This window comes from Anas platyrhynchos, chromosome 6, assembly GCF_047663525.1.
Source record: "Anas platyrhynchos isolate ZD024472 breed Pekin duck chromosome 6, IASCAAS_PekinDuck_T2T, whole genome shotgun sequence".
In the NCBI taxonomy this organism is placed as follows: Eukaryota; Metazoa; Chordata; class Aves; order Anseriformes; family Anatidae; genus Anas; species Anas platyrhynchos.
Window position 1 is genome coordinate 12,924,248 of NC_092592.1, and position 10,459 is coordinate 12,934,706.

The 10,459-nt window shown below is 45.5% G+C and overlaps 1 protein-coding gene and 1 long non-coding RNA gene across 2 annotated transcripts; both read left to right on the forward strand.

Moving 5' to 3' along the window:
• Positions 1-1,202: 1,202 nt before the first annotated feature.
• Positions 1,203-5,007, forward strand: LOC140002802 (uncharacterized). Its single transcript, XR_011810350.1, has 3 exons — positions 1,203-1,438; positions 1,540-1,638; positions 3,689-5,007. It is a non-coding gene; the product is annotated as an uncharacterized lncRNA (long non-coding RNA).
• Positions 5,008-5,526: 519 nt separating this feature from the next.
• LOC101796188 (uncharacterized) lies at positions 5,527-8,684 on the forward strand. Its single transcript, XM_038181675.2, has 3 exons — positions 5,527-5,628; positions 7,387-7,449; positions 8,103-8,684. The coding sequence occupies exons 1-3, from the start codon at positions 5,568-5,570 to the stop codon at positions 8,207-8,209; spliced, it is 231 nt and encodes a 76-aa protein (XP_038037603.2). The 5' UTR covers positions 5,527-5,567; the 3' UTR covers positions 8,210-8,684.
• The last annotated feature ends 1,775 nt before the right edge of the window (positions 8,685-10,459 follow it).

A 10,459-nucleotide genomic window follows, 5' to 3' on the forward strand; every position in this document is an offset into this window, starting at 1 on the left:
GAAATGATTTAACTGATGTTTACACACCTGTATCTTGATTTTAAAACACTAAAAACACTGCCCAGCTACTGCATAAATACCTGAAGCTCTGCTTCTGCTGCCACCAGTGGGCAGTTTCCTGGGCAGGCTGGGTGGGTTCGGCCCCTGCACACTCCTGCTCTATCCCAGCCGTGCTCGGAGCTGCCAAGGCCGTTCGTGGGCCTCGGGCAGGAGGTCAGGCCGTGCCCTTTCCTCCTGCCGCAGCACCTGCCTCACCCTGCCCACGCGTGGGCTTGGCAGCCTCCTTTTCCTCCCCGCCGCTGCCTCGGGCTGGCCTCAGCCTGGGTGAGGAGAGCGGAGGGCACAGCCCCAGTGGCCCTGACAGAGGTGAGGGAGCTGGAAACGTGCCTCCCCTGAGGGAGAAGGGTCTGCGTGAAAGAGCTGAGGGCTTGTCTCCTAATTACTTCATTAAGCTTTGTTGCATGCACCTATTTGGTTCGCCGTGTAGGAAGGACACCTGTGCTTTTAATGGGTGTTCACACAGACATAACTACAGGCAATGGAAAGAAACTGAAAAGCATGAGCGTGGAGGAGATGTCAGACAACATCCCATGGTGGGGCCTGAGGGAAACGCTGGCCACCTCACTGCCCCAGGTGAGCGCTCATGGAGATGAACAGGCCAAAAGAAGTCTTCTGCTGATGGGCCGTGAGCTGGGAGACCAAGAGGTTCTTCTGCACATCTCATGCTGTGAGTTATTTAGGTGGACCTTGTCAGCGTGGCACTGCTCTCATAAAAAATGTTAATTCAGTCCTGCTGTGGGGTGACAAGGCCAGCTTCCATCCCCGCTGCTTTTGGCTGGAGCTCGGTGGTCCCATGAGGCAGGAATGGCCGCTGCTCCATGGAGGTTCAGCTTTACTGTACGAATGACCAAAAAAAGACTGATTTATTTATTTGTTTGTTTGTTTCTTTGTTTCCCTCCATATAACAGCAGAACTTACTTTCAGTGTAAAACCAGAGTTAGGCTCGATCAAGTGGTTTGTTCTGACGCAAGTCCTGGTCCTTGTGGGGGTTGTCCCCCCACAACCAGGCTTTAGCCAAGGGCTGAGGAACACGCAGGCCAGGGTTTCCGAAGGGGTTTGCCTGGTGTGCAGGTAAGGAAGCAGCAGGTCTCTCATGAATGCCTTAACCTGTGCTTGCTAATTTAAATGCAAATCAAGTAATAATAGGCTTCTTAAAGCCCCACTTCACCACAAAGTCCAGTTTTCATGTCTAGATAATGCATGCCCTAAATAAAATTCAACTCAAAGACCTGCGGCTCTTCTTCCTTTCCATGTATCTAGAAAATATCCACGGCCATCCCATGGTCCTCGCCTCAGCTTTGAGCCCTGCTCAGCACCTCACCAGTCCTGGGAGAGCAGGACCAGGTCTCTCTTCCACAACCTTGTGCCAGACCTCAAGGTGGTAGTCCAGGCTTTCTTATCTTTTTAACTCTTATAATCTAAGGACCAGGCTTATTTTTTTTTACTTTTTTTTTTTTTTTTTATTGCCTGACAATCCAGGAGTTACAGGAGAAGTCCATACATACTGGCCTTATTTGAATCTCAAGTCTGAAGCAGACCTGACTGTGGATTTCTGGGGGACATTACTACCCCTGCAAGGTAAGACTCAGTCAGACCTACTTTTCTCCCAGTTGAATTTCTACATTTGAACTGGAAGGTTAATTTAGTTTAATTAGAACAGCTTTAGCTTGATCTTTTAAATGAGTAACACTTGACTTAGCATAATTACATCTTTTTTGTCAGCAAACAGTTCTGTTTCTTAAGGTAATCATCACATCCTGGCCACTCTAGTGCCAGGCTCTTATAGCAAATGGAGATGTTGGATGTCACATACTTTGTTAGCTTCAGGAGTGACTTGTGCAAAACTTTTCAGCCCTGACGCATCATTGTATTTACCTAACTGCTGGAAACATCTCAGCTCTGGCCAAGCAATGTAAGTGATGCACCCACACAGAGTAACTTTTAGAATAGCCTGAAATGTTAGGGGAATCTCAGCATGTAGCTCTGCCTGCACAACCTGGTGCCACAGCTGGTGTTAAGCGGAGTGTCTGCAGTCTCAGTAAATACTAGGGACTGAATGGGGCAAAAGTCCAAACCAACTTTCCACCTGTGGGTGTTTCAATTTGACCTTAGGACACACTGAATGGTGCAACCCAAGACCAGGAAACCCATTGAGAAAGAGGTAGTCCTTGGGAGGAAGAGGAGTAAAAAGCTGTAGGTGTACTTAGAGGCTGGAGCAGTGGGTCAATATCATGGAGAACTGAAGAGACTGAGAGCACAGAGGCCACAGGGTGTTGGCATACAACTTTCAAAATACTTTATAGTACCCTGCCCCACCCCTAGATTTTCTTTTCCTGAGAGAGCACAGTTGAGAGCTGACAATAGCAAAATGAACAATCCCACAGTACTTGCAGGTCAGGTCCATCAGGAGAGGGATGGATCATCTCTGACAATGGTGGCAGACTATCAAAAAGCATACAATAGAGTCAAAGCAAAGACTGGGATTAATGAGGACGCCAAGTTATTGAAAAAGCTCACCCAGATGTTCAGGATAGCTTAACTCCTACCGAAGCAGAGACAGCACTTGGAGTGCTCCCCAGGGCACCACGAGTGCACTGAAGTGCAGCTGCAGGCACAGGCTGGTGCTGGGGGGCTGGTGGTGGCCACCCACACCTCGTGGGCTCGTTACTTCCAGGGCACTCATGAGAGATCCACGGCAAGCCCAGCATGAACATGCATAGGGAGATGCTCGGTGAAACGTCTGTCAGGTGACCTGTATCCTGCAGGAATTAACGTAAAGCCATATGGTTAGTTTGCACAGTTCATGCATCTAAAATTAGAAATAAGTTACCTTTTTACTTTTGCTATTCCTTAAATAGTCTGTCTGTTTCTCTTGTGATATTACTCCCTTTGGAGGCCAAGACAAGGCTAAATACTTTAGAGAAATACTTATTCGGTAAAAGCAGAAATAGATTTGATCTACATTAGCCGTCTCAATATTCCTAACAAAATGAAAACACGGGAACAAACTGCTGCAAATTCCTGAGCAAATTAAATTCAGGTCATCATATTTGCTCATGTCAATCATCCTTTTTATTTCTGAGCACTCTGATGTATGCCTAACATCAGTCCTAAATGCTTCATGTGAGCTTTAAAAGTAACATTAACTCACAAAGTAAATAAAGATGATGTAAGACGTTTCAGGAATTTTCTGAGGTGGCTTCATAACTCTGCAAGCCACCTGATGCACAGACCTTTTGGTCCCATCATGTGGGGCTAATTCGTACCCTACCATGGAGATATGGTGGAGCACGTATTACCTGGAATTTCTGCATGGTAGGGTACGCACTAGCCCAATATGATTATTTCTTCTATTCTGGATTGTATTATAATGATTTACCATGTCATTTTGTTGGGGACATGTAATTGTCTTAACATGGTTTTGGATTTGTGTATTCATTTATTTGTTTACTGTAGTTGGGACAATTATATTAACGATAAGGGTTATATTAATGATAAGGATTACATCAGGGTAGGAGCCACTGCTGTGCTGCCTCTAAAATACTTTTACAATACAGGGCTTGTTTAATATTCAGTACAAGCATGTTTCAGTTGCAAATGTTATCCAAATTCCTTTTCTCCCTTCCAGGCAGACTCCCTCAGCCAGAGCCAGTGGGGCCCTTGAGCACAGAAGAGATGGGAGGACATCTCTCTGGAGCTGTGACAACCTGCCTGGAGGACGCTGGAAAGCCTCTTTCTTGCTTTTGCTAGCACGACTCCACACACAGTTAATCGAGGCGGCAGCAAGCTGGCTGAGGGTGCTGAGAACTGGTGAAATCTGCCTGTTTGTTGTGGTTTTGTTGTTGCTAGTTTCTCGGGTTTGAGCAAGAAAGATAAGTAGGTCTGTGGTGGTGTTTTTGTCAAAGAACTGCCACGAACCCCAAAATATTGGTGTCTTTTATCAGAGTTTTTGCAAAGCCAATTAAGAAAATTGATCAGAAAAAATAAATCAGCGAGGAATCAAGAAAGATATGTGATGGGAATGCGTAACTAAATGCTAATTGACCTGTCTTGGAGGAAAGAGGATTGCTGTCTGAAATAATAAGTGAGCGGTGCCAGCAGTGCAGAAGTTGAAAAGAGCTCTGTGCAGTGCCAGCCCGAATAAAGCCGCCGAGGGAAGCGGTCTGTGTTTGGGCTTGTTTTCTGCTGCTCTTGCTCACTTGGGTACTAATGAAGTACTGAACTTACAAGAGCTGTCACTTCCCACCCTAGTTTATCCACGGTATCTTGTTCTTGTGCCCATTTCCCAACAAAAAGGCTTTACTCAGGAAGATGAATGTGGCCATGAGCGTGAACGTCTGAACCAGGGCACTTTGTGCACTGGAGGCTGGTAATGAGGAGCCTCGAAGCTGGCAAACCCACTGCCCCTCAGCTCTGCCCAGGCACAGCGGTTTATTTGTACCGAGTTTCTTTGTGCACAGGATTGGTGGCAGAAAACATAAATTTCAAAGGCTGGCAGGAACCTGTGAAATGCCAGAGGTTAAAGCCAGAAACTGTTATTTAAGTAGTGATGTTAGGTGAGGAAATGATTTTAAACAACATTGCTGTACCAACAAAATCTGTAATACGAAGTCATACTAGGAAATAGTGTTTTTTCTTGTCTTTCTTGCTTCATGTGAGCTTTAAAAGTAACGTTAACTCACAAAGTAAATAAAGATGATGTAAGACGTTTCAGGAATTTTCTGAGATGGCTTCATAACTCTGCAAGCCCTGCATTTTTATAGAGTAAACGTTTTCACACTTCCCCTTCCCATTATAAATATTAAACCATGGTGCATTCTTTTCAAGCTTTTTTTTTTCTTTTTTTCCCAGTTGTCACCCAGCCTAGGCAAGGCCTTCACAATGTTGGCTTTTTGCAATCCAACATAAACATGCAACTGGGAGGATGCCAGATTTGCATTTTCATATGAAAACACAGGTAAAATTACAGCCCTCACAATCAGAAAGTATTGCAGAAAAGTGCATTGTGATTAAAACTGCTAAAATCTAAATGAAGTTTGGGCTGCAGCTTGTCATCAGGAGGTTCATCTCTGCCATAACACTTGGGGAAGGAAGGAAGGAGGAAGCCAGCTTGGCTAGGGTGAACTCTGTAGTAGTTTTCCAGACCTCTTTATGGAGCTTAGCTCAGTGGTTTTCTCTGTCTGTTATGGTGGAACAGGATTTTTTTTCTGGTTTTGAATTTAAAAAAAAAAAAAAAGCACTTATAAACAAAGACAAAGCGATGAAGCAGAAATCTCCACCTGGGCACACCCTCTCATTGGGAAGGGTAAATAAACGTCTTTTCTGTTTAGATTTTCAGTTCTCATTCCTCAAATTCAAACTCCACCCATCGCACCAATCATCCCCAAAAGCATCGGCAGGTCTCCTTGCACATGTATAAAAGCAGACGGGGCAGGACACCCCTCACAGTGTGCTGTACGTTGCCAGGTGTTGAACCAGAGGGCTGCAAAGAGGCATCAGGCGCCACCATGTCGAGTAAAAGCTTCCAGGGACTGAAGGAGCAGGCAGAAGGTGCAGCAAAAGATGCTGGTAAGAAAAATGGAATATCATTGTCTTTTTGCAGGGGGGTTAGTATCTGCTTTCACTTACCCAAACCAAAATCTGAAGCTACAATTCTAGCTTCATTGTAGCTGATTAGACTTCCTGTTAACAGATAACATTTGAGACTGGACAGTAAAGGTCCTGACAAAGAGATGCTGCCCTGCTTGCAGGCAGGCCCACACTGAGAGCAGGGCATGGCTTTTCCTTTCCTCTCCATCCCTGGGGCTATGTTTTGGCCATCACCTGGAGCAGGCTCCAGCCCTGGCTCTCAGCACAGCCCAGGGACCACCACTGCCTCTGCAGAGATCGTGCAGGCACTGCTGAGCACGGTTCTCCTTCAGCTCTCCCCAAACAGATCTTAAACCTGGTGGGTTTGAAGCATTGGAGCCTTTTTTTTTTTTTTTTTTTAACGCTAATGACCTTTTGTATTTAGCATTTACTTTGCTCAGTGTGGTCTTTTTCCATTCTCTGTGGTGGTTTTTAAGCTGCTCTCTGTTCAAGAGTTGGAGTTGGCCTTGAATGTTTGCTACTTGGCCTGAATACCAATGCCTTCTAGTAATACCTACATTGATCAAAATGGGCTGTTTGTAAGAAATAATACAAGTGTGTTTCTATTGTAGTCTTATCCATCAGTGACCACCAGATTTTACATGGTTTAAAATGCCTGTGTATATGTCATAAATATTCCCGTGTTGTAGGACCAAGAACTCTATTGTTATTAGCACTGTGCATTGGAAGCCAACCTTGCAATGCAAAGTATAATAGCTTCACCTTTAAATGAATTAAAAAAAAAATGTGTATAGCTTACTATAGCGTTTTATAGTATGATCTTTAGAGTTTGTGTGCAGACCATTCCTAGGAGGGTATAACTTGTATTCAATACAGTGCTGCATTTAGATCCTGCAAGCACTTTGCAGTATAGCTGAAACTTGTGAGTGACTCCACTGACTTCTTTAGACTTGGAATAAGGTAGAGTAGAGTACTGCACATCTGGGAGCAAATGTAGAGTAGGCCCAGAGACCTGGTGGTACTCCTTTCTGAAAAACTGAAATAACCCTTGCTGCTTCCTGAATGTATTCCTGGCATTGAGGGACCATTTTACCTTCTAGCAGAGGCGGTAAGGTAGCTGCCACTTTGATAAGCTGTCACACAGGTTGGCTACAATAGCACAAGACTACACTGTGTCTTGTGCTTTTAGTGCTTTATATTCTGGAGCCGATCCATTATTGCTTTAGCTTCTACTTCTCTTCATGCTCATTGAGATTGTTGTAAAATCTCCCTTTTCCTGTCCTGCTCTGTTCAATGTGTTTTCTTCCTTCTTGAAGAAAGGCACTACAACCCAGCAGCCGGCAGGGACAGTGCACGTGAGATGGTCAAAGATCTCCAAGCATAATGACCTGTACAAAATAATAAAAGCCAGTGTAGTGCAAAATAAGCAACTTGAAGCCCCATGCCTTATTCAAGCTCCCTGCTAACCTTTGCTTCTTTATCTCCTCCTCATATTTTTATCTTCTGATCCGTCATCTGTGTGCCCGGCTATCAGTAAGTGCTGATGACAATCTCACAGCAGCCTGCTCTGGCAGCACCCATACTTCATAGGGTGCTCATGAGCAAACCCCACAGCCCCAGCGTGTCTGTGGCAGGGACATAACCTGCCACCAACAGGGAAAGCCTACTGACACCTGAAACTCCTATGAGCATAAGTGTGAACAGATGGAAATGTATGTTTTGTGTCCTTAATTACAGCAAATTCACTGGGACAGGCTACGCAGGATGCAGTCAACCAGATTACAGATGCCAGCCAGAAAGGTATGAGAAATTAGGTTCAAGTCAACAGGAGATGGAGCAGCTGAACACACATGCAGCAGGCAGCTCCCATTGCCCCCTGTCCCATGGGCACGCTCAGGATGACAGTCCTCTGCTGTCAGTGACAATTTTGGCCTTTCACAAAACCCCTGGGAAAGAAAGGATCTCTGGATCTGCCCCTTGGTAGCACCATGTGCTCACCAGCAGATGTCCCACAACCAATGACCTGCCCCCGGTCACCATGTCTGGTGCATGGCACTCAGCCTCGTGCTCAGACTTTGCCTTCCTTTAGAGAAAACTTGTGGCAACAGAGCAGATAAAACTTTGTTCTCCCTCCCTGAGGATGCAGCAGGCTGGTGATGCATCCCGCCTCCTCCAGCCCCGAGGGCAGGAGTCCACCCAGGGGTAAGCCCAGGCCAGCCCCAAGTGCCTGCTGAGGCAGCAGCCGGGGTCAATCATTAATGATCCAAGCTGGAAGGGCGCCGAGCACAGAGCTTTGGCAGCTCATTTCTTATCACTTGACGCTGGCAAGATATATCCCTGTATTCTTATAGAGTAAACATTTTCACACTTCCCCTTCCCATCATAACTATTAAACCATGGTGCATTCTTTCAAGCTTTTTGCTTATCTGTTAATTTTTGTCCCTCTCTTTCAGTTATCGATAAGGCTTCCAAGACAGCACAGGATGGTGTAGAAAAAGCAACTGGACAAGCTGCAGAAGCCATGTCTGGCTTTGGGAAAAAATGTGGACTTAAGAAATAATGTTAATTTAAGCAAACAGTATTGCATGTCAAATCCATCTTAGTTCTGCAACTCCCTACTCCTGCGTGTGGAAAACTGAAAGCTGTTTGAGATCTGGATGACTACTCTCTCTCCAAGTACAAAATCGTAAGGCAGAATGCTCTCCTTATCCTTCCTATAGGAAAATTACATCTCTTAGCACATCTTGTAACATCTGTTCACAATGTTCTGTTCAAAATGGACCGTAAGGCTTCAGCAATGTTATTGCCCTGCTCTTACAACAGTGCAATAATTGTTGCCACATTTGTTGAGTGTACTTACAAAAATAGCAAAACTGTTAATTTTCTGGGGCACCAGAATATTCACATGATGAAATTAAGTTTCCTCTCAGTAATCAAAAGTTAAGCTGGTGTTATATTTCATGGCGGTTGTTCACTCATTCTATTTTGCTGTATTTTCAGATTGAGATAAATAAAAAGTACTATTAAGATTTCCACCCCTCCGCCTCCCCGAAATATATCACCTTGTAAAGTACTCTTGCTGCGTCATTGGGCTTTCAGTAAAGGATCGCACCATGTCCTGCCAGTCTCTTTTGCTTTTGATTTGAAGCCCAAAGAGGCCAGTGACCGTCCCATAAGGTAGGTGCAATGAGCAGCAGTCCCTGAGCACTGGTCACAGGTACAGCACACACGGCACAGCGGGTACCCGCTCTCGAGGCGTTGGTGCTTAGAGCTGGCTGTGCTGGAGAGCAGAGTGGGCAATCTGCTGGCCTGGGAGATGGAAATATTTATTTTAAATTGCTGATTGCTGAGCAATCAGAGCCTGGCTGCAGCCTGACAGGATGCCCACTTAGGCTTTCCTTTGTCAACAGAAGGCACTATTACCCACTTATTCACAGTAAGTGCTCTTACCTTTGCCTTTGGATGTTTCTCATTGCTAAGCAATTTTGGCAATATTTGCCTTTCTTTTTTTTTTTTTTTTTTTTTTTTTTGACTGTATTGAAGCCTCACCAGTCTGTTTTGGGTAAAAAGCTAATTTGGGCCTTACAAAAGAAAACCAAAGACTAAAGGCATCTGGATCTAAAGAAACAGGGCAGCCCAGGCCAGGTTTAAACACCATTGTCTCACACCTGCTGGCCAAGAGCTGAGGGTGACAAGGGATTTGTGTAAGCTCTGATGTTTGCTGGTGCAGTCCTGGGACAGAGCAGCCCACTGTTGAACAGGAAGAGCACTGAGAATTGGCTGCAATCTGCTTAGGACTGCACAGACTGAAAAACCTTTAGAGGAACCTATACGTGATGCATCACCTGTGAGCAAACATAGTCCAGGGCTTTGCACTGAGTGTCCCAATGCAATGTCCACTGTCATTTAAAGCTCTAAAAGCCTAAATATTTACCCAAGTGCAAGCTCACAGAAAAAGAGCAACACTATTGCACTGTCAGTTACCAGGTGACACTCAATAGTACTTAATTATTTAGTACTTTCCATGGTTACTTCCCTCATGGTGAAATCTTCCGAAAATGAGCACTTAGGCTGGAATTTCACAGCTTGGTGTTGCGTTTGTGGGTAACAGTAGGCCACGCACTGGTCTTCACTACACTTTATTTTCTGCAAAGCATTTCTTAGTTCATATTACCAAAAAGATCGGCAGTTATGGTGTGTGTTTGTTCTGGTTTTCCCAGTAAAACCACTTATTGTCTTAAACAACTGATACTGTTCGTGGTGCTCTGTGCTCCTGGTACAGGCCAGACACTCAGCATGCAGGTTGCACGTTGCCTCGCTGCAGCCACAGAGGGGACTGCCAGGCGGGGGGCACGCTGGAGGCCAGCCCCCTCCTCCACTGGGCAGAAATGCCAGTGTCCGTCTGGCTAAGGAGCACCAGGAGGCAACTCCCAGCACTCAGTGCCAGGAGCAGGGACGTGACACGAAGCCCTTGCTGCTTCAGCACTGATCCCAGGAGCCTGAGCAGAGTTTGTCACAGCTCCTTTGTCCTGAGGGCAGATGCTGTTGCACAGGCACCCATGAGGCTGAGTCACTTACTGGCAAGTATTTCTAGGGCTAAACTTTAGAGCTTTGCTCCACAAATTAGATCACCACCTTGTTCACAGTGCTCTTTGGCCTGAAGTATTTGGGGCTCATCCTTCCCTTGTGCACCACACAGGCAGCCAGCTCCCAACCGAGTGCTGTGTATTCCTGTCTAAACCAAAAGGCTCTGGATAGTGCATCAAAGCAAAACGAGAGCCTTACAGCTCCTACCGGCTCATGTGCCACG

Bases quoted from the DNA above. Each gene is read 5' to 3' on its own strand.
- LOC101796188 (XM_038181675.2), top strand. From the start codon at position 5,568: ATGTCGAGTAAAAGCTTCCAGGGACTGAAGGAGCAGGCAGAAGGTGCA. The intron at 5,629-7,386 runs GTAAGAAAAATG...CCTTAATTACAG, and splicing joins AGGTGCAGCAAAAGATGCTG to CAAATTCACTGGGACAGGCT. The intron at 7,450-8,102 runs GTATGAGAAATT...CCTCTCTTTCAG, and splicing joins TACAGATGCCAGCCAGAAAG to TTATCGATAAGGCTTCCAAG.